Here is a 24498-nt window from a genome sequence, read left to right on the forward strand (position 1 = left end):
TTTCTCCATTTAATACTTCAGTTATCAGTTCAATTTGTTGTTGATATGACATCTCATGAGGCAATAGTAAGACTGACTCAAAAATGGAGTCTTCCCCTTTTTTGGCAACTGCGAGTGCTTCTTTTTTGCCTAGTATCCCCTAGTGATCTAGAAGCTACGTTAGGGTTATTTTTTTCTATTATTAAAGTTGGTTTACATTCCCACGAAAGCTTGGAGGTGTTCTTAAGTATCAAAGAGGATGTAAGTGTGCTTTTTATTGAGGCACATACTAACCCTGCCTGAAAACTAGTTAAGGGTTATTCAGTGATATGGAGAGCTGTATTTTGATCCAAAAATTTCCAATCCATCTCTTTCTAATAGCTTCAAACCATCTGTATACCATAAAAATGCATTTTGAACTTACAGAAGACCCTTACATAGTGGTCATTGATTACCATTTCGAATGGGACGTCTGTATGTATTTGGTTTCTCACCGCTTTTCAGTTTTATTGATTCTAGAATCTTTATATGACCTTTCAAGTTCCTTAAATTTCACCATAAAGTACAATGGAAGCTAGTTTAGTACCACTTCCAAGGTTGAGGTGAGATATTTTTCCATGTTTACCAAATATATTAATATTGTCCAATCTATTTTGAGTTGTTTTATATCAACAAACAAGTAATTCTTGTGGTTTTAATGAACCGTTATACCATCTTAGAGGCTAAAATCCCCATAGCTATTTTATAAGGTTGACGATGAGTCCTAATAGCCACAGTGGCTTTGTCTACCTTATTATTTTAAGTGAGTATTTGTTCCAGGAGGACTTCTTCATTTTACTGGAAAGGTTCAGTTCCTTCAAGGGTATAGTAGTAATTGAATAACATTTATTTTTGTCCCTAGGTCAATTTTAATACTTTTTTTGCTCTAGTATCACCATCGTACTTCAAAAAGAATTTTCCTGTTGGATAGAATAACACCCTTAGACAAAATTCAATGTTATCCATATCAATCTGCAATTGGTTAACATTTGACAATATATCGTCGAAGGCAGTATCTTCAGTTTATCCAAGAGAATCTTCAATTGGGTCGAATTTTACCTTTTTGGTTTACTCAAAAAAGTAAGCTAATATGGAGGAAATGTTATAATTTGTGAAAGTATTAGAGTTTCGAAAACAATTGTGATTCCGGAACCTTATGTAGTACAAAATTATCACCAGGAAGTGAGAATTTCTTATTTTAACCTCATCAAACACTTTGGGGGCATTTCTTGTAATACTATTACCTAATCTCACTTTTACATTCATATATATATACAGTGTGTGCTAATAAATACTTACCATACATGCTCCATTGTCAGTGCTTTTCACAGTCTTTTTGTCACCGGTATATTTGACTTTATAAAAGTCGGAGAACAAAAATAGAAACATGACCCCGTGTAGGGCTATCCATACCATAAATCCCTTGGGGTAATTACATTCTGTGAATAATAATTGGAACTGATGGACGAAAATGGCGACGAATTGTACCTATAACAAATTATAAAATAATTTTTCGGAAAAACCTTAAGGAAAAGTCATTTTACCATTTGGAAAGTGGTCAGGTACTTCTTCCACCATATGTACTTTTGGTATTCGGGGCCCATAGCTGCGACCATATAATAAAAGTACATGATGATGTGAACGAAAGCGTTAAGAAGGGCAAAGAAGGTACTGTGACCACCTAAAATTGAATTTCAAGAATTCAGTTTATATTATATTTTGAAATGTTTTAACGTCGAAAATCATTTGAAGTATTAATGGATCTACCTGGTGCAAATTTTAGACCCATCCATACAGAGAAAGGCATGCAACCATGATGGATAACATGTAGAGTTGATACGTGACTATTTTTCTTCCGTAAAATGAAGAAAAGTGTATCGAAGAACTCCGTAAACTTTGAAAAGTAGTACCACCAGCAGGTACTTGCCATCTAAAAGAAATAAACTTACAAATTGAAGTGGCAATTTTTGCTACACACATTTTATTTGGTTCAAAGGAAATATGAGTATCCTTTTTATACTGGACAATAGATGTACAACGTAAACGATAAGGTTTTTCAGTGGCGTGCGTAAGCTTTTATAAAAGATCAAAACTTTCATTAAATTGACAAAAATACAAAAAAAAAATATTAAAAAAGCAAATGACAGGCTAAAAAATTGAGTAATATCGTATTTCTCTACAAGGATTGTCCATAAAATAAAGTTCTGAAGGATGTGCAGATTCTAGGAACGCTATTAGACATCTATTGGATGTAACTTGGTTTCCTTTCTCCCAATTCCCGCCCCCGGTTTTCTACAACGTTCATTCTTGTCTTGGTAGCCATAAAGATGCCCAACACGCTACGCCACCCCACGTATCGAATATCTGCATATGTTTTTCCATTTCATTCTATTGTCTGCGTACATATTTCACGTGAAACGATTAAAAAAAACTCAGATGTAACCGACGCGTGTTAAAACGTGTGAACGCTCCTCTCTTACCTTTGTACGTTGCATGGCGTGGGGTGGCGTGACGTATTCCTAGAAGGCTTCGACCTTTACGCTCTGTGATTTGTGTGCAAAAACTGTGTGAGGTATATGGAGAAAAGTAAAGCTGAAAGGGTGATGATTCGACACCTTGGCGAGATGATCCCTTACAACATTTTGAGACATCGCTTAGGCCATGCCAAGATTTGTGTTAAATACGCTGACGGATGACAACAAACGGGAACGTGTGTAAACCACCCGAGACGAGACATTTGAAAAAAAAAGAACAATCCCGTCATTGGAAAAGTCCAAGCTCGTCGAAGCCGAAGAAGTTTAAGCAAATTCTGTCTGACGGCAAAGTGATGACGAGTGTTTTGGGGCAGGAAAGGGTTGTCGTTGTGCGAATTTCTGCTTAGCGGCGCAACAATTGTTCGAGGCAATACTTAACTCTGAAGACAAATGAAACGCAACAACAACCTTCGTCATAAAAGTCCTCCGGAACGTGAGATGTCTCATAATTGACACACAGTGCGAGGCGCTAGGTTATGTAAAAGCAAGCTCCGTACACTGAACGTAGGGGGTTGGTTCGTGTCCAATCAACGACAACGAAGAACAAGAAGAGTTCAACATGTCATCCATGTCATCTTGAACCTTCAACCAACCAATCTGATTGGAGGCTGCAGGGAAGTAATAAAGAAGAAAGAGTAAATTACTTCCTCGCGAAGTAATGATCGACGGCGGTTTCCGCTGGGAATTACAGGCCCACAGAGACATCTATGGAGTAAGTTTTAATATATGTGGGGTGCACTCCACCAAGAAAACTCTCGTCCGCATACCGCCCGTGTTACAACTGATTTCAACAACAGATTTGGATGGAATCACAGCCCTTTTACAACCCAGACTTAGCCTCTAGCGATTACGGTTCCCCATTCCCTTGGGAGAGAGGCATTTCACAATTGAAGAATAGCTGGAAGAAGTTTTAAGCAAATTCTGTCTGCCGATCAAGTGATGGCGAGTGTCTTTTGGAACGGGAAAGAGTTGTTGTTTTTCGAATTTCTACCTACCGCTACGACAATTAATGGGGATCGCTACTGTCTAACTCGCGATTCAAATCAAGAGGAGAGGCATGCTCACAAATGGAATGCCTCTCAATCAAGAAAACGCTCGTCCGTGTTACAACCGAACCCATCAACAGATTTGGATGGAATACTGTCTCACAGCTTCATTACAACCCAGACTTGGCCCCTTCCACCTCTTCCCTTGGGAGTGACACATTTCACAAACGACGACGATTATGTCGGAAAATCACGGGAAGTCTCAGCTTTCCAAAGATATATTTCTCAATACCAATAAACATGTTTTCCATTGTGAAAATTCGTAGGACGAGCTTTATATGATATAATGGAGAAACAAAATTTTGTAAAAAAAAGTGTGGGTCTCGTAATTCTAACCTACAATTATTTTTTTCGTACATTCTACATGGATATTTAATATTAAAACATAACTTAACGTTTCTATGACTGCTTGTTTATAATGGAACAACCCTCTAATTATAGTAGCCCTAGTTAGTGATTACGAGTATTCCGATGTCAATGACCACAGCCCTTTTTATTCACTGGAAATGTATCACGCCATAATCATCGATTTTAACTGTCGTTAACGTAATTTTTTTTTCCTTTCGTATTACCGTTTTTTTAGAACGTTATATAAATTTGTATATGCATGATATATTTGAAAAGATTTTGGAATAAAATTGATATGAGATTCGAAAATAAATAGCAAATTATATAGATATTAAAGGGTTTGGGAATTATAAAACTTACCCTTAACGCTAAAGGACTATTCGAGTAATCTACCGGTTGACATCTAAAGCTATAATCACCCCACCAACCACTCATAAGATACTGAAATGAAAAATATTTATGAATCCACCCTCGTAAGACGAAATTTATCAATTAAAAAAGTGAATATATCCGTTAAAAACGACTTACTTCATAAAACAACCACGTACTAAAAATAGTTTGTACTAAATTGTAAAAAATTAGAACATTTCTAAGATTCAACGGTTTTCTATTTTCCATTATCTTCGGTCCTAAGACTTTGGAAAAATACGCGTAAAATATGCATATTAATAACGTTGGTATAGGACTAGACATCATCCACCATCCCTTCACCCTAGGATCTGTAATTGAAATTAAAAAAAAAATGTTATAAAAACTATTCAAGTATTTTTATATATATAAAAAAATTAAAGTAGACAACACCGCTTCGTCGTTGTGAGTTCGCGTACAAAAATTATTAGTCGGATAACCTGCTAGTCTGGACCGTTCTTGGAACGGCTATTGGGAGCCATAGATATTTTCTGCGCAATCTCCGGCTATGGTAACAGTACTTGCTATCAACCAAGTATCGGGAAAACCCTTCCGGAAACGGTTCAGAAACGATACTTAAGTCGATTGGAACGCAAAACGGTAACCGCCCGGTTGGAACACGTAAGCTCTATTGCGCAGAATCGTCACGGTACCAAGGACGGTTTTTTGATGGGTTAGAACGAACCTCATAAAAAGTTTCGAAATAAAAATATAAGTTTCACTTGAAATTTTATCAACAACGCAACGAATCCGTCTGAAGTTAACCCGATGATTAGTTTCTTTGACCTCTTCCTTTGAGCAGTGAAAACATCAACTTAGTGGAGCGGTTCAAGCCTGTTTCGGATCGTATATATACCTACAGAGTGGTAGACAGATGTGGAAGAAGTGACGGGATATTTTGGAGTTATGACTAAATTTCCGAAATGTCATTGCCATATATGGTATAGTAAACATCAAATTATTATTTTCTTCGACCAATTGGATATCAATAACACGTAGGATTTAGAAGAAAAATTAAAAATATCAAAATTTCTTGTTTCTGTAGTTTCTTCATATATAAATATTGCTACGAGGTTTTTGCTACTAGTTATGAAATGTGGCAACATTGATGTGAATATGTCAAATCTGACATTGTCATCATATAGTTTGACATTTTTAAAGATGAACGTACTGAGAACGTATTGTTATACGAGTGTTATTTGAATTGTTTACGATACTTGAAGTATACATTTTCTCTTCAACTTGCCGTCATCGGACGGAGCACGCGCACGCATCAGACGGATCGGATTTTTCGAATCATCCGTACGGAGTTCCAACAGTGTCTGGAATTCCTGGAATATGCGCGTTCATCATCAGGGAATAATGTGTGATATTCTCCATACTCCTAGCTCTTCTGATTGATTTAATTAACTCAAATTGATGGCCAGCTGATGCTCTTTCTCTTCTTCTTCAGCCAGCAAGCAAGAAACTATTATAATGTCTTCAATATCCATACTGTACATTCCATAAAATCAAAATTTTTATAATTAACGAAGTCAAAAACCAGGATGCCACTCAAATTCACGACTGGCGGGAGACCTCGGAATCGGTAATTTGTGGAGCTGTGTGCGCAGCCGTTGAAATAAATCCGATTCGTCCGTTGCGAAAGCTCCATCTGTTGACGACAAATGCGTGATTACCTAAACTCGTTTCGACTTTTGGTGATTAAGCACCATCTCTAGCCATCGTGTTTCGCTGGTTTTCCGATTTCAATCGTGGTCGCCCTTCGCTACAAGATGGATTTCGTGAAGGTCGTCCAAAATCGACTGTTGCGCCAGAAAACATCGATTCTGTGCACAAACCGATCTCGTAAGATTGAAGCATATTTGGGCTTTAGTTCGACTCGCATACATTAAATATTGCATGAATATTTGGCTGTCAAAAAGATTAGTTCGCGTTGGATTCTGCATAATTTGATGTGTCGATTGGTGCAAAGAAATGCTAACAACAATCGACTGTATCCAAATCCAACTAAAGTTGTTCACGCAAATGGTCAAAATAACTGGACTTGTCGCCGCCGTTCCATTAGAGCAACGTAAAACGGTTAATTATGATAGTACACCAGCATTTGTTTGCTAAAAGTATTCGAAAAAATCAGGGGAACCAATTGTAGAAGACGCATCATTCTCTACCACGTTTTCTCTAAATGTTTTTGAATAGTAAAAGCATCGAATTGATGGGTCATCCGCCGTATTTGGCATCCATTGATTTCTTCATATTCCTGTAGATCAAAAAGAAATTGCGAGATGAAGAAGCGGTTGATCCGTCAAATCACATATTTTGGAGGTACCTCTATCGGAATGGAAAAAATGTTGCTTCAAACACATACAAAATAACAAAGCCATATCAAATTATTATTTGTCTCTTAAACTTGAGTAGCAACTCTCGTACCTTATAATAATTGTGACGCGTTTACGTAGGACAGACATATCAGTATTTAGAAAATAGATTAAAAGATCATCAATACGTTCAATTATAAAAATTGAAGAATTGTTGAAACTGAATCAAATACATGTAAAAAAAATTACGAATAATTTAATTGTTGGCTGCTACATCGAGTCGATTTTGATATAGATCGAAGCATCAATGTCAATAGAAACATATAAAAAGGTATAAGAAGTAAAAAGTTGAAGAAATTTATTTCTTTAAGGTATATTTTCGAAATTTTTAAAAGTTATTGGAATCGATAATATATTTAAGTTTGCAAATTGCGACGGTTTTGGAATTTTATGGAACAAATTAGTTTTTTTACCATAACGGTTAGGAAATGCCGTCAATAATTAAAAAAAAAAATAAATTGCTGTTTTCTACAACTAAATTATAGTCTATTATATATATTTTGCGATATTATCTCTCCTAAACCAGTATTTCATGATATTAGGAAGAAGAATTTGATAACGTAAATGAATTTTCAATAAGTTACGATTTTGAACAATTGGATTTTGTTTTGGTTAATTCAAGGCTTAACTGTTTTAATTATTAATATTGATGTTTGTTAAAAATTTCCATTTGACGTAAATAGTAATTTTTTTTATATTCTTCATATCCCCATTGGTGTAGATATTAAAATATACAGTGTGGTACAAAAAAACTATATAAATTCGTTATCAACAATTGTATGGAAAAAATGTTATTCACCCCCATAGAATTGACAGTCAAGTCAAAAAATTGGTCTAAATACTTATTGTAATTTATAGTTTTTGATAAACCCAAACAAATAGGAAAGGTCCGCGGGGTTTTTGAAACTTGGCGATCCCTGTTTAAATAAAAATAAGTTTTTTTCACATTCAAGATTCAAGTTCTTATTTAGTGCAGTATTCCTTGAAAGATTTTTATTTCGATAACCAGGTATTTCTTAAACAATCTACGTATTAATGAAGATGTAATTTTGATAAGGTGCCTATTTATGTTTGTTGTGGAAACCGAATTCTGCATCATTTCCTATGATTCCTTTCGAATGATTGTCTATTCATTTCTCTTTATATCAAAGTATAAACCCACTACATTAGGATACTTGCATAGAATTTCAATTATTGTAAAATTATACCAGCGAAATATTTCAGTACGTGACGGCACTCCAATCAGGAACTAACACGACTTGTGTATTCATTAACTGATCGTTTTTGCGTTTTTTACTGGGTCATTAATAAATAAAGGGTCAAAAAGGAATGTATTAGATTTTTATTAATAGAAAGGACATCTTCAACATAAACTTTTTGGTATATACTAGCTTTGGTAAGGGAAATAAGATTATGCAAAAGAGTAAAATAATAGATATCAAGACATGCGCCGTATGAAGTAAAAAATCAGCCACTAATTTCATGTCGCAAACTAATTTACAAGACATTCATTTTAGTCGGGTTGTTTCTTCACTAAAGTACAAAAAAATAAATGGAGTTGCTATAAATACACGGGAAAATTTTTTAAACAAATTTAGAACATTCAAATCCCAATAACATCAATTCTTTTAATCGCAGCTGTCCAAATTTGTTATTTTTAATGTTGGGTCATCCTGAGAGTTTAATAGGTCCTTCAATAGATCGCCCATCTCCAAGATTTACACCCTCCAAAATCAAGAAAGTAGGATCCGTACTCCAAACCTACGTATATCAACAATTTTTTTACAAACTTGCAAAAAATCTGATGGCAAATTTTTATTCTCATCTACCATTATCTGTCTAAGATATTCATAGCATCCTAAGATAACCTCACATCTCTCGAATGCTTCTAGTCTTACTCTGACAATATGCTTTGAGGGTATAGGTTTCTTCAAAGCACTCGAGCATCCATGTTCTCAACTCCTACATAAGGACGCGGGTACAGAAAAGTGACCGCGGTCGAAATTAAGATTTTATTAACAAACAAAGCCTCCCTCGTGTCATTTCTAAAGCTGAACCATGTATCTTTTTTTTTTTACGAACTCGTCCATTGACATAGACCATGAAAACGGTTCTGTCCTATTACTAGGGTTCTTCCGATATTACCGATATGGGTATGGTATCGATATTTTTTCTTTCGATATATTATCGATATCAGTAGAGACTTGTGAATTTCGAATAAATCAAATCAGGACCTCATCTAACTACCATCTTTTTTACAGATTATTTTATTTATATACGAATTAGGAATTTTCCAAAAGTACATGGAATCAAAATAAAAGTTTTGATATTGTGCCAAACTCAAGTAGGCGGAGCCCCGGGCTAATAGTAAGAGTTTACAATTTACATGTTTGATCTTTACTAACCGAACCGCTTACCGTACAGTTACCGAGTAGTGATTATATAAAAAAGAGATTAGAATTAATATTAAATGAATGGGAAAATCCATTTGAAAAGGTTGCTAGTGTGGTTTCAGATAGTGGTGCAAACATAGTTGTAGGGGTCAAAAAACTTCTTGGGGAGCATCGCCATAACCACTGTTTCGCCCATACCCTGAACCTTGTTGTACACCTGCTATAGATTTACCGTCAATCAGTTGTGTAATTACCAAAGTGAGAGCCATCGTTAAATTTATAAAAAATAGTGTTAAGATGTCTGATAAGTTAAGAACTCTACAAGTTAGCAATGGTGTTCCGGAACAAAATACATACAAAATCATTTTGGATGTAAAGACTCGATGAAACTCTTGTTTTTATATGATTGAACATATATTACATTATATGGAAGAAGTTACAAGTCCCGAAATGCCAACAGCTCAAGAAACTTGAAATTCTGAGGCAGTTGGAGAAAATACTCAAACCACTTGAGTACGCCACCAAAGAGACGAGTGGGGAGCGATATATAACGGTGTCAAAAATAATTCCAATGGTGTCCTGCCTAAAGCAAAGTACGGAGGCGTTCATGACCAATAATGAACAAATTAATGATGTGAAAACTTCACTCTTGAGTCGTTAAAAACTTTGCTGGATCCGAGTTGAATATACATTTCAACGATGCGAAAGCAAATGCAAAAGCCCAGGCACGAGTTCGTTCAGCATTAAAGAACGATCTTTCTACATCGAGTGAATCTGATGAATATATGATTTGTGGCAGCATCACCAAAAACTGGCCCATGGGCATGGTCAGGGCCCCAAGAGGCAAAGAATTAGTCATGAACTTTCTTCGTACTTGACTACTTCGGTTTCGGAGCTTAAGAGCAACTGGGAGGAAATGAAAACTGTTTTCCCAGGCCTGTACAAGTTGTCAAGGGAATATTTTGTTAATTTGACCACTTCAGTTTCCTGTGAACGGCTTTTTTCAAAGGCTGGTTCAACGTTAACTAAGACCCGAAACAGGTTAAGTCCAAAATACTTGGAAAAATTAATATTTCTGGCTTATCTTGCTAAAAATTAAAGTGTAACTTTTTCCCGTTTGGTAATGTTTGTAAAACTTAATATTAATTTGTAGATTTATTTTTATTTTATATTGATATTATTAATTTTCTTTGGTTCCATTTCTCACCAACAGCAAGTAATATGATACATCGAGCGACTAGGAGCAACCTTCGGTTATGGGAATATTCATTCAATACCGTAAAAACTAAATCCACCCGTTTATTCCGTAAAAAAGCAAACAATGCTTTAATAGTTTAGTTATCTGTATTATCATAACTGAGATTTTTTTTACAATGTTTATTACTTAGTTAAAAAATGTTGGCACTTAAACAATAGAGAAAATTTTAAAAGTGCCTTATGTGGACGTTTTCCCGCCATTAGAAAGTTCGTAGCTATTCTAAAAACCTTGTTTGTAAACAACCATAAAAGTATCGATATATCACGATACATCGATATTTTTGGGTAGCGGCAGAACCCTACCTATTATGTAAATAGAATCTAGAGTTTGGTGGACGCGCCGGGTACAAATTCCTAGAATGCGCTGATTATAAAGCGGCATACTTCGTATAGTTTTTATAGGATGTTTATATCGTGTTTTGACTTTTTTTATAGAATCCGAATGATCGAGAAATCCGTTTTATATAAATATGCGCAGTTTAGTAGCCACATTCAGTACCTAAATAATCCGATGTCGTTAATAATTAGATAAGTGTTTAGTAATAAGTGCATAGTATAGTGAATAGTGAATAATTTAGTGTATCCAGTTAACGTATAAAGAAATTAAGTGATTAAGTAAGATACACTGTGTGGAAAAAAATTCACCTCATCGTTTCTCATCTACAGATAGGTCATCAGAACAAGGAGCTTTTCCGTATTTAGCAGACTTCATTACTGATTCTACTTTAAAATAGATTTTAGTTCTGTTACCAATTAAACATTGATTCATGATTAACACCATAAAAATTTACCTAGGACTCACTATAATGTACTTACAAACAGTAAAAAGAGGCACATATTAGTATCAAAATGGATTGTATCGAGCACCGTTTGGTGATTGAAAAAAAAGGAGTTTATTGTAGTAGATAAACACGCAGGTGGAGCAGCAACAATCGTTACTATCATTTATTGTTTTATGGGGATTTGCGAGTTGCTTCGATGGGGTCAACCATGGTATTACTTTCTATTTTTGGAACCTAGCCTAACTATAGAGAGACCGCTTATTTTCAGGATGTAAGTAGCAAATTTTTTTGTTGTTATGGTCACGATGAAAGCCCACCAGAGACATTAAATTAAAAAATCTGTTATAATTTACTCCATTTGGTTGTAAATTGGTATATTATTTTGTTTATGACTTGAAGATTTGCGTTAATGTCTGAATTTTAAATTTTACCAATACGTAAAAACAAAATGTGAAAGTTCAATGTTTTCAACTGAATATTCAATGGATTTGATTGTGTTTATTGTGTAAGAAATTTAAATATTTTTGCAAATTTATTTATAATTTAAAAGAACACGGATTATTTTCGATTAAACGTAATTAATTTTTTCGTAGATATACCTAAAAGATTGGATATGATTCGATAAATAATATTAGAAACATAAGGTCAATAGTCTATAGAAGTGGAAAAGCAATATAAAATATTTCGGTAATCGATTTCTGCGGAAATTGCGCGTAATTGATCAGTTTTATTGTAGATAAGCGTGCTTAAGTACCTACTTCAATAATAAATAAGCTATTACTCATTCTTATAGAAAAATAGTAGTTTTTCGATATAACGGGAAACGATATGAGGTTCTAAATAAGTTAGATCGATTATTCGTTTCGAATACGACAAATTTTCCAATTCAATCAAGTCAAATTTATCTAGTTTCCAGAGTATCTTCAATTAAATATTAACAGTAGTCTTTATTCTTTATTTTAACATCAAACTAGAGCTCCAGAAGATAAAACCAGACTGAATGCTACCCAACAACTTAGAAATCCAAAATATCGAGAATAAGACTATAAGTAAGTATTTGAACGAATTGACAAACGAGACCAAAATATTAAAGAGGTCAATCACCCAAAAACCTCCAATCAAAAAACCAAGATGGTAGCTGGGCTGGAAACAACCATCAAAAAGCAAATAGATTTGCAGGACATTTAGCACACATTTTCACAGCAGTATCAAGAGTTGAATAGTCAAAAAAAAATGAAGACAGCTTGAAAATAACTACTACAAAGGAAATATCTGCCCGAAGAAACTTCTGGCATTGGGGAAATACTGAAACATTCACCAAAGAAAATTATAATGAAAGTAACGCAACTTCACATCAGTTTGGTTTCAGAGCAAAACACTTCACCATAGATCAAGAACATAGGATAACCGATTTCATAGAAAAATCACCAGAAAAGAAGGAAGTCTGCTCCTCTGTTTTTTTAGACGTTGCTTAGACATTGGACAAAGTTTAGCATGAAGGGCTTAAATATAAATTGAACAAACTCTTGCCCAACCTATATCCAAAACTATATATTAGAACGAGCCTTCAGAATAAAACAAGAAGATGTTTACTCAGACTTAAAGGAAATTAACGCGGGTGTACTACAAGGTAGTATTCTTGAGCCGGTTCTCCACCTGTTATACACTAGTAACATCCACATTAATGGACGACACAGCCATTTTGACCGTAGTTTATTCTCACGAAGAAGCATCAATTAATAAAATTAATTATTGGACCAATAAAATGGAGGATAAGCTTGAGCAGGAAAAAATCAAAAAAACAATTAAAAATAGACGATTAACAGTTATAATATGTTAATTTCAAATTTTTCAAATATGGAGATGTGCCAGCGAAAACAACACCCAAATAAATCAAGAATTTCAAAAAAAAGGAGCATCGTGATGAACCCTGATGAATCCATTTGACGGGACGTCATATAGATTTACAATGTTAGCGCCATCTGTGTTTCAGTCACAAGATTTATTGAGTGATGTTATATCTGGAAATTTTCGAATGCGAGTTTTTTTACTTCTTCTGAAAAAAATTATCATGGTGATTTTAATATTTTTACACTATTAGAAAATAGAACGAACAAGAAACTCACCATCTTTTTATAAAACGCTGATATTTTGACGTTTTAATTCTAAATTATGATGCTTTTTCGATAGTGAGTCAAAATATGATGAAAACATAAATATTTCGAATCAAATAAATTACAATGTGTTTGGAATATAAAAAAGTAAGTTTTCATCAAGTTTTGTGACAAATATTTTGTTTGTAATAAATAAAAAATTCGATTTATTTCAATTTTTCACATAAATTTTGAGGTTATGCGGAAAAAGTGTCAATACAAAAGTTGTAGATCTTTTTATTATCTACAACTTCGCTATTCAACTTTTTTCCATAGGACACAGTTTTGTCCTTTCACTTCTCGACCTCAGATTAAGCGTAAATTATTTTTTTTTTCTGCTTTTTATTGTTTTTAAAGGCTTTTACCCTGGTCTAATCATTCTATTTTGGTCCTCAAAGTGATCTCGATTTCGTCACACTTCTCAAGCAGAGCATTTACTTCTTTCAAATTCCATAATATGATATCTTAAATTAAATAATTAAAAATGTGCTGGTTCATGTTTTATTATAACTAGTTAATGCGCCGGCCTTGAAAATAAATTTATTGCCCATCCAAGTAAAATTTAACAAGCGTAGGTTTTTGATTCAATTTCAACTATAATTTTGAAAAATTATTTTTTTTTCGTACGTATTAAATGGATAATTAGCATCGCCGTTTCTTTATATCAATTTTTAATTGGGTATTTTGGTTTTTGTAATCGAGGATTTTCATTTTTTTTACGAATAACATATTAATCTCAAATAGATAAATAACAGAAACTGAATCGGTATTTTAAGAAATAGCTCATAGTCAAAAAAATAAACTATCGCGAAATCGACATAACTGATGAAAAATTTAACATTCTACCATTTTATTCTTCAAACAAAATATGCACATTAGGGTGTTTTTTTTAACTATTTAAGTACCCAAAAAGTTTGGGCCCTTATTTAAATGGTATAACTTATATAATGACCTATTCCAATATATAATTATTAAAAATGAACTTACCACTTTTATTTTCTAATATATCATGGTATTTATCTATAACACTGGTAACTAGATGTGACATTTTGGTATCTAAAACAAAAATTAAAATATAAACAAATAAATTTCTTTAGTTTCTTCATTCTTAAGACTCTTTTATATGTTTTTGTTGCTAAATTGTCTTGATTTTAGATCTCTTAACATAGGACAAACATCTCAGCTTTTAGTAAATAGATTAAGAGGCCATCAATACGATATAAAAAAATAAAAATGCATCAAGAAACCAGGAAATATAAAAAATATATAGATTATGAAAATCAAAATAAATTAATGGTTCTTAAACATTACAAAGACCTCAACAATTTGAGTAAACCAGCCACCCCAAGCCCCAGGTACCTCGCAAGTTATCGCCGTCGTGATATTGACGGTCAGAAATTTCGAGAACCCCCAGGATGTATATATTTGACCAAATTCATAAGGAGTTTTCATCATCATGAGTGCCAGGTACCTTTTAGACTTTCCCCGTCGTGATATTTGTTTTCAGCGACCTCGAAAATCGCCAAGACGTATAAATTTGCCTAATTTCATAATGAATTTTCACAGGGCTACAGTAGACGACGTAGATGTCAGGCATCCTGGGTGCCAGGTACCTAGTAGACTTTTTCTGTCATGATATTCGTGTTCAGCGACGTCAAGAACCACCAGGATGTATATATTTGACTAAATTCATAACGAATTTCCACGGGGCTTTAGTAGACGACGTGATTTCAGCTATCCTTGGTGCCAGGTACCTCATAGACTTTTTTTGTCGTGATATTCGTGTTCAATGACCTCAAGAAACACCAGGATGTAAACATTTAACCGAATTAATAACGAATTTTCAAGGGGCTTCAAAGACAACGTAAATGTCAGCCATCTTGGGTGCCAGGTACCTCCTGGACTTTTTATGTCATGATATTTGTGTTCAGTCACTTCAAGAACCACCAGGATGTATATATTTGACTAAATTCATAATGAATTTCCACAGGGCTACAGTAGACGACATAGATGTCAGGCATCCTGGGTGCCAGGTACCTAGTAGACTTTTTCTGTCATGATATTCGTGTTCAGCGACCTTAAGAATCACCAGGATGTATATATTTCACAAAATTCAAAATTAATTTCCACGGGGCTTCAGTAGATGACGTAGATGTCAACTACCTGGGTGCCAGGTACCTAGTAGACTTTTTCTGTCATGATATTCGTGTTCAGCGACGTCAAGAACCACCAGGATGTATATATTTGACTAAATTCATAACGAATTTCCACGGGGCTTTAGTAGACGACGTGATTTCTGCTATCCTTGGTGCCAGGTACCTCATAGACTTTTTTTGTCGTGATATTCGTGTTCAATGACCTCAAGAAACACCAGGATGTAAACATTTAACCGAATTAATAACGAATTTTCAAGGGGCTTCAAAGACAACGTAAATGTCAGCCATCTTGGGTGCCAGGTACCTCCTGGACTTTTTATGTCATGATATTTGTGTTCAGTCACTTCAAGAACCACCAGGATGTATATATTTGACTAAATTCATAATGAATTTCCACAGGGCTACAGTAGACGACATAGATGTCAGGCATCCTGGGTGCCAGGTACCTAGTAGACTTTTTCTGTCATGATATTCGTGTTCAGCGACCTTAAGAATCACCAGGATGTATATATTTCACAAAATTCAAAATTAATTTCCACGGGGCTTCAGTAGACGACGTAGATGTCAACTACCTGGGTGCCAGGTACCTAGTAGACTTTTTCTGTCATGATATTCGTGTTCAGCGACGTCAAGAACCACCAGGATGTATATATTTGACTAAATTCATAACGAATTTCCACGGGGCTTTAGTAGACGACGTGATTTCTGCTATCCTTGGTGCCAGGTACCTCATAGACTTTTTTTGTCGTGATATTCGTGTTCAATGACCTCAAGAAACACCAGGATGTAAACATTTAACCGAATTAATAACGAATTTTCAAGGGGCTTCAAAGACAACGTAAATGTCAGCCATCTTGGGTGCCAGGTACCTCCTGGACTTTTTATGTCATGATATTTGTGTTCAGTCACTTCAAGAACCACCAGGATGTATATATTTGACTAAATTCATAATGAATTTCCACAGGGCTACAGTAGACGACATAGATGTCAGGCATCCTGGGTGCCAGGTACCTAGTAGACTTTTTCTGTCATGATATTCGTGTTCAGCGACCTTAAGAATCACCAGGATGTATATATTTCACAAAATTCAAAATTAATTTCCACGGGGCTTCAGTAGACGACGTAGATGTCAACTACCTGGGTGCCAGGTACCTAGTAGACTTTTTCTGTCATGATATTCGTGTTCAGCGACGTCAAGAACCATCAGGATGTATATATTTGACTAAATTCATAACGAATTTCCACGGGGCTTTAGTAGACGACGTGATTTCAGCTATCCTTGGTGCCAGGTACCTCGTAGACTTTTTTTGTCATGATATTCGTGTTCAATGACCTCAAGAAACACCAGGATGTAAACATTTAACCGAATTAATAACGAATTTTCACAGGGGTTCAGTGGGAAAGAAGTTTACCTTCAGTCTCTGAAGACGATAACTTGGTTATCGAAACGCGCGTCAGAGTGTTGATGTATAGATTGTTTTCAATATGACGACTTCCAAATTTGGCCCTTGTACAAATACAATTTTCATTTCTTAAGGCAAGACAAGAAGCAAGAAATTGCATACAGTTTTTTGCAAGATCAAAATATTGCATAGGCGAATGTTGCACGACGCATCATGGTTGCCACTAATCTAAATTCTATAAGTATTCGAAAAGTAAACAATTTCCTGATCTTAAAATGTATTTAATATTTTGTGAGCAGTTTGAAAACGAAAATAACAAATAGTAGTAAATAAGAAAGAAGTCAATGCATCAGTGGAAATAATGTATACGGTTACTATCTTGCTTTTGGAGCCTGAATGGTAGAAAACAACATCCAGGCGATGTCTGGATAGATCAAAGGGGAGCATGAGTTTAACTATAGAATAATACGAGAAAACATACAAAAATTAGTTGAGAATTGATAAAGAAACGTATGAAAAACCACTAAGGAAGATAAAACGTGATATGATAGATAAGAAACTGATTTTTCTCTAGAAATGCAGCGAGAGTTCTTGCATGAACCAATCAACTGAACTTGATCTCTTCATGCTTTTGATCAGGAAATATTGCAGGGAATTTCCTGAAATTCCCCCGAATCTAATGCACTTTGTTGCATCTTGATCCGTCTTACTTCTCAGAAATTCGCAGGTAACGCCCTTTTTTGTTTTTAATTGTTGACACATTTCGCGAAGGCGAACTTGAAATACGAAAACGGCGTTTATTGTTTCAACTAATTAAATAAAACATAATCTATCTAACATAAATACATTGAAAGTTTTGGTATGTTTCACGTATTCTACAAACAGCATTACTGCAATTAAAACTGGGTCAAGGTATACAATTAGAAAAATACCATATTCGTTAAAACAAGTAGACTCTTTACAATATTAAGAAAGTGTTTTCATTTCTATCCCTTGAATCACATTTGTTGATTCATTATTATAAATATTATCGTTTTATAATACTCGATAAGATTATTACAAAATAATACATGGGACAATTAATTTTTGTAAAAACAAATGTCATCGCTATGGCAGCCTTGAGGTTGTGCAATTAACAAAATACAATTGGTATATAGATGATGCGACTCGTGATGTAGCCCCCAATGGAACCAGCATCTGTAGTAGTTATGTCTTGGTGTAATCACGTGACCGATTCAACCGAAGCAGCTTCACAAAAACTTGGAGCCGTCTTCAAGACCAAAAAGCTATATATCCCTCTACAAGGCCTAGATTCGTCCATCTTTAGAATATTGCTCGACCATAGGAGCTCGGCTCCCAAGCAAACCCCGAAGATGCTCGACTAAATACAGAAAACAGCTGGGAGATTTATAGGGGATCCAGAGTTGACCAGAAACTTGGACAGTTTAGAGCATAGAAGAAATTTCGTCGAACGGACATTGTTTTAGCGATACTACAACGACAAATACTCTTCCGAACTGACCAGCATTATACCACCCATGTATTTGCAGACGTGGATCGTGAATATCGTTTCTTTGGAGAAATGCAAGCCGGTGGAATGGAAGGCACTTCTTTCTCGAGCACTACAACCTACAAAAGTTCAAGTTCATACAGCAAGTACCACTCGAAGTACTTGATTGTTTACACTCTTCTGCTTGGTTTTAACATTGAAAAGGAAGGCTTTCCATTTCCTTCTGTTTTTCGCTATTTCTATAGTCTCTATAGTGTAAACGCAGCTATTCGGTACGTCTGGATCTTGGGAATTTAGTATCTACGCAGCGTTTCTTTACAAAAATGTAGCACGTAAAAAATTCTATAATATTTGTCATTTAAATGATGCGCCAAGTGCTCGACTGATTGGAAAATAGATCGAGAACTTTGAAGAGACCGGATCAACATTGGTTAAACCAAAATCCGGACGTCCAAGGTCTTCTAGAAAGGTCGAAAACAAAATTCGTTGGTGCAAAAATTGAAACCTCGTGGTGCTGGTCAGAGGCTTGACTAGATGATTGACTGCTTTTCAACGTTTACCAATATCTACAAACATCAGAAGTCTGACTCTCACTCTTTTGAAAATGAAATGGGGAGCAGTTACAATGTATGTTCTGTGCAAATATTGGCCGATTTCTTTTCAATGGTTCCAGCAGATCGAAGCAACTTCACTTGCGGTTGATTTTCTCACTGAATAACGAACTGTAAACACGCAATATTATAGTAACCTCCTAAAAAACACTCGATATTCCAGACTTTGGAAACGTTGAACGAATTGGATTTGGAAACTCTGGATCATCCTCCTAATAGTCCCGATTTGTCGTCATGCGACTATTATTTAATTAATCCATCGAAAGCAATTCGGTTGTAAAGGAATACGAAAGTTTCCGGAGAGGTGGCAAAAGTATGTAGATTATGACGAAAACTGTCAAACATTTTATGTCTGTAACTTAATAATAAAATTTTTTATAGAAAATTTGAACCACCCTTGTATATTACTATAGGATTTGACACTATATCAGTACATTCAAGAAGAGAAACTTTAGTTATAATGGAGTAAAGCTAGATGATTACGATATAATTTAATTTTGTCGAACCATAATGTAAAACTTAACTTTTTTATTAAAAATTTAACCGCCCTGGTATATCTTGTCTAGATTATTAAGAACACAGTATGCGTGTTGTATACAAAAGCTATAATTAATTATATTTATGTCGTTAGAGCCATATCAATACAAAAATAAAGGTTAGGAATTTGATAAGTTAATGAAACTTCAAGTGTCTAAGGTACATATGGAATCGCTTAACTACGACGTTGGTTCCCGTAGGGAACGGTCAGTTTACAATAAATCTTACCGAATAAAATAGTAAATAGAAGTTATTCATGATTGACTGAATGTTCCCATCAGGAGTGTCGAGATAATTTTCAGATTTTTCAACACACTTTCACGCATAACACTAGTATTATTAGATTTTTTATTTCGTCATACACATTCACTTGTCAGATCATTTAAAAATTTATCGAAATTAACGAAATTTAGTGTGTTAAAATTACATAAACAAATAATTAAATGGATAAATGCCTGACCCAGATAAATAGATGCGTCAGGAGGTAAGTTATTAAACGTGAACAACTGCAATATACAAAATTGTGGTCAAAGCAGACACTGACAATGATTTAAAGAGATTTCACTTTTCCAAAACTGAAGTTTTGTGAAAAATGTCAATGGAGGTGTCATATGAATACTTGGCCGGAAAAACGTTGCATGTAGGAGAGTGAATGATGTCCAAAATACAATTAAAACGGCAACTGGCAAACTAAAGAGTTTTTCCACTAAATAAAACTCACTCAGTCTCAAAAACATACTTAACGGGTTTACAAAATCTACCTATTCATTGATATGTTCAATCACATTTTGGTGAAAGACTTGGGACATTGGAGGAGGGATAAGAAGAAAATTGGAGCGGTTAAGCCGATTTTATTGACAGAAAATAAACAAATACTTACATAAACAATGACACAAACATTTACAATGAACACAAGTTAAAGTTACTGAAGAAAATATAAGTGGTTGCTACCTCAGCTCCAAAATACTACTAAACTGATGGAAGAGTTTTATAAAACGCCCTATGTTCAGGATCTGTGAGATACCGAGCCATATCCATAAGGTCTTTATTCTTCTCTTTTGGGCAGGAGTGCTGAGTAGAGGTTGGGAAGATCCTTGACGTCACATGGATTAAACCGGGTCGGAAACACCTGTACATCCAGAGGTATTGATTTTTTTCTAGATTTTTCTGGAGAAAGCGCTTCAATACCTTTAAAACCACTTTGATCCAATACTAAGAATGGTTTGTTTAGTTTTGCACCAACTATAACGTGTTTCCAATCACCTGAAACAAAGACTTTCACTCTTTTCTTGGCACGTTTGATAAGAATGAAATCTCTGTCACACGGAACAAATAAATGGTCGATCTGATCAAACGAACATGTTTACAACGTTGTCAGTCATATTGTGCATTGCCAAGTTGTATGTAGAGTACTAACGTTGGTAGTACACGTCCTCGTGAGTTAACAAAGGTTTAAAGACTTCCTGTAGGTTTACACATATTGTTATAGCATTTCTGTTTGGTGAATCATCTGAAAGAGTCAGCTTTGCAATGATGTAGACGACTATCAACTTCGATCGACTTCATTTCTTCGTCAGTGCGAGGAGTCCCAAACCTCAAATTAAACTCTCTTTTCAAAATCTTACTAAGCAAAGTAGAGTTTTCTCGATTATCATGGTATTTCTGCTTGAATAAACGGTTGGTTGGCGTTGGCAAACGTTTTACGACACACGGGTTTCCCATTCAAAGAATAATCAAAAGAACCTTGTCGTGTTGATGTGGAATCTGATTTACCAGTACCCCTTTTCCGTGGTTCACGTAAAGCGATGAATTTAAGAAGTAAAAGAGACTGTTCATTGTACGTTAAAACTATGCACTTACACAAGACTAAAAGAAATTATCACAAGCCATTGAACATCCTCGAAGATTTGAAGATGGAACCTTTTCAGGAACGACATCACCCTTTCCGCGATTGGCTTTGTATGATTTTCCACTGTTTTTCATAATTTTACGCTTCTTGTCACTCCATTCGGCGAACTGAATAGCACGTTTACGGTTATTCACTATTTCCAAATCACTAGCCGTTATATTAATGATGAGAAATGAGTAAACAACAAAGTGGACACACTATGAAACCTCACAGCAACAGTACAACGTGGATATCAGCGCTGCCAACATGATACATTTTTCTATCAAACCCAAGCGTGATTCGCCTCCCTTCTAGCGCATTATAGGCTATGTAGCGGTTTGAAAACTAACTACTTCAAGGTGAAATTCGATCCAAAGATCGTTTATCCATCAAAAACTGACTGAATTTTTCTTACGTGGTTCGATTTGTGGTTCCCGTAGCATTGCAATTTATTCTAACAAATAAAACTTCAGCATTACATCATTGTAAACAATACGTTATTTTCAAACACCCCGTATAATTAAAAGATACATTAGATCTTATAAAAGTGAAAGTTATGGTTGTGTAAATGCATATTTTTTTCCTGCAATAACATCAATAGGATTGTGTAGTTTTTAACGAGTTGGTTGAACGCACTACCGAAACCGAAAAAAAAAACAAGTTCCACCTGATTCTGTGTAATAAAACGTAATTCACAACGACCTAAATCTTCTCAATAGGGGAGATGCGATGTACGTAGAGCGGTCTATCATTTCCTAACATATTAAGGTTATAATTAAAAAAAAAAACTTGATTATTGTTCAATATATTCTTCTTTTATTTCCACAAGCTTTCTAGAAAGTCCGACCAAAGCTTTTATGACACTTATGTCAAATATAATGCACCTTTAAAGTTAATTCCATTTTCGCTGTTAAATCTTTTATGTCTTAGCTTGGCTTTCAACTTTGCAAACAAAAAATAATAGGACCGGGTCAGATCAGGGTTATTTGGTGGGTGTCGATCTTTTTAAAGCCACATTCGTGTGCAGCTCGGCTGATTTTACCGCGTCTTTTTTCGAAAATTTTTTGACGCGACTGCCTCAGTAAGCAAACTGATGTTGCAAAATTGAGCCTGTCAAAAATATTTTTTCGCGTTTTGATAAAGGATTCTCTTTCAACTTTCATTTTCTTCTAAAATGTAAAGATTTAGATCAATAGTTCCTTTAACATATTCCTGGTTTCAGGAGACCCCTTGCTGCCATATTTCCAAAACTCGTCAAACAATATGAAGATGAGTTCTGAAGAATGGTGTTTACGTAGATCTCTGTCGAGTCCAACGTTTATATCTGGAACACTTTGGGAATCACTGAACTAGATCAATCTTAAGCTGGGTCACACTATATAGATGGAGAGCTATGCAAAAAATGAGCTTCGTAAATTTGATGCCATTCCGTGTAGCAGAGCTACATATAGCTTGGGAGGAACCGGAGTGTTCAGTTCCCAGCCAGGTGCTGAAGAAAAAGGTGGATCTTGTAGCAGCCGCTGTTTTCGCCGCTTCAACTATGATATTATCAACAGAGATAATAGGATTGAATTTACTATACAGCTGAGCTATATAGCAGATCACCAGTGTCTTATTTTGAACTTGTAGCAGAGCTTTATGGCTGTGCTGCAAGTAGATCTGCTAAATAGCTCTACTACATAGTATAAACCTTGCTTTAGTTAAAATTTTGACGAATGACAGTGTGAACCTTGCTTTAGTTAACATTTTGATGAATGTGTGTAAACATTGTTTTAGTTAACATTTTGACGAATGTGTGTGATCCTTGCTTTAGTTAACATTTTGACGAATGACAGTGTGAACCTTGCTTTACTTAACATTTTGACGAAGGACAGTGTGAACCTTGCTTTAGTTAACATTTTGACGAAGGACAGTGTGAACCTTGCTTTCGTTAACATTTTGACGAATGTGTGTGAACCTTGCTTTAGTTAACATTTTGACGAATGTGTGTGAACCTTGATTTAGTAAACATATTGACGAATGACAGTGTGAACCTTACTTTAGTTGACATTTTGATGCATGTGTGTGAATCTTGCTTTAGTTTCCATTTGGACGAATGTGTGGATTCAAAAAATATGTTATTTATATTTATAAATAGTTACACAATGGGGATTGGTGATTGTTTATTGATAATTTAAAAATGTAGGTCATCGATTTGTTTAAAATAAACCAAAAATGAGATGACTCTTGTCAAGTGAAATTAGTACATTGAATCAACGATTACAGTAACGTATGACGTAAATTGTCACTTTCACTTTCTTCGAAGATATTCATTCGTTCGAAATATTTGTTGTTACATATATAGTTGTATGGAAAATCGTCTGTCAAGGTTATTTGCCCGTCTGATGCATAGTGGAATTTCGTCAAAATAAACAAATCATAATATTTTTTGAAATTACTAAATTATTAATTTAGAAAAAAATCTGTTTGTTAAAAACATTTTTAAATCAAAACATATATTTATATACATATATATACAACAAAACAACAAATATTTATCAACAAAATTTTTATTATTGTTTATATATTATTGAAAATATTTTGTAAACAAATAATGAAAATAAATGAATTTGACCATTAGAAAATTTTATATTTTGACTGAGATTATCTTTCAAAATAAAAAGCAAAATTAATTAAATTGCCAATAACGAATTATAACATTTTATTATCTTAGAATATTGAATATTAAATAAAGTGCTAGTCGTGTGAATAAAATTTTTTTGTCAAAAATGATTTTATTCATCAATGTAATCTCCAATTCCAATGCTTCTCTAACTTCTCGAAGGTTTTGTCGTTTGCTTCAAAATAGGCTTCAGTTTCAGTTTCTTCACTTGAACTGAATATCTTACCAGCGAGCATTTTTCTGAGATCAGCGAATAGCCAGTAGTTACTGGGGGTCAGATCTGGACTATAAGGTGAATGAGGAAACAATTCGAAGTATAGTTCGTTCAATTTAGTCAGAAACAGTAGGTTTTTCTTCGACAGTTTTCCCTTGATTTTTGCCTCTAAACGATACAACAATTCTATGTAGTATTCT

The 24498-nt window shown here is 34.6% G+C and overlaps 1 protein-coding gene across 1 annotated transcript in view; it reads right to left on the reverse strand.

Moving 5' to 3' along the window:
- The window catches only part of LOC130898476 (elongation of very long chain fatty acids protein AAEL008004-like), a 32232-nt gene that overhangs the window by 4173 nt on the left and 3561 nt on the right, over nt 1–24498 (reverse strand). Inside the window, exons 2-7 of the mRNA XM_057807812.1 lie at nt 14305–14373; nt 4475–4665; nt 4307–4387; nt 1786–1948; nt 1563–1699; nt 1318–1506 (exon numbers count right to left, since the gene is read on the reverse strand). Coding sequence (XP_057663795.1) covers nt 1318–1506; nt 1563–1699; nt 1786–1948; nt 4307–4387; nt 4475–4665; nt 14305–14365 — 822 coding nt within the window. The 5' untranslated portion in view covers nt 14366–14373. The remainder of the gene's footprint in view (nt 1–1317; nt 1507–1562; nt 1700–1785; nt 1949–4306; nt 4388–4474; nt 4666–14304; nt 14374–24498) is intronic.

The sequence above is a fragment of the Diorhabda carinulata genome, chromosome 10 (genome assembly GCF_026250575.1).
Source record: "Diorhabda carinulata isolate Delta chromosome 10, icDioCari1.1, whole genome shotgun sequence".
Taxonomy (NCBI): Eukaryota; Metazoa; Arthropoda; class Insecta; order Coleoptera; family Chrysomelidae; genus Diorhabda; species Diorhabda carinulata.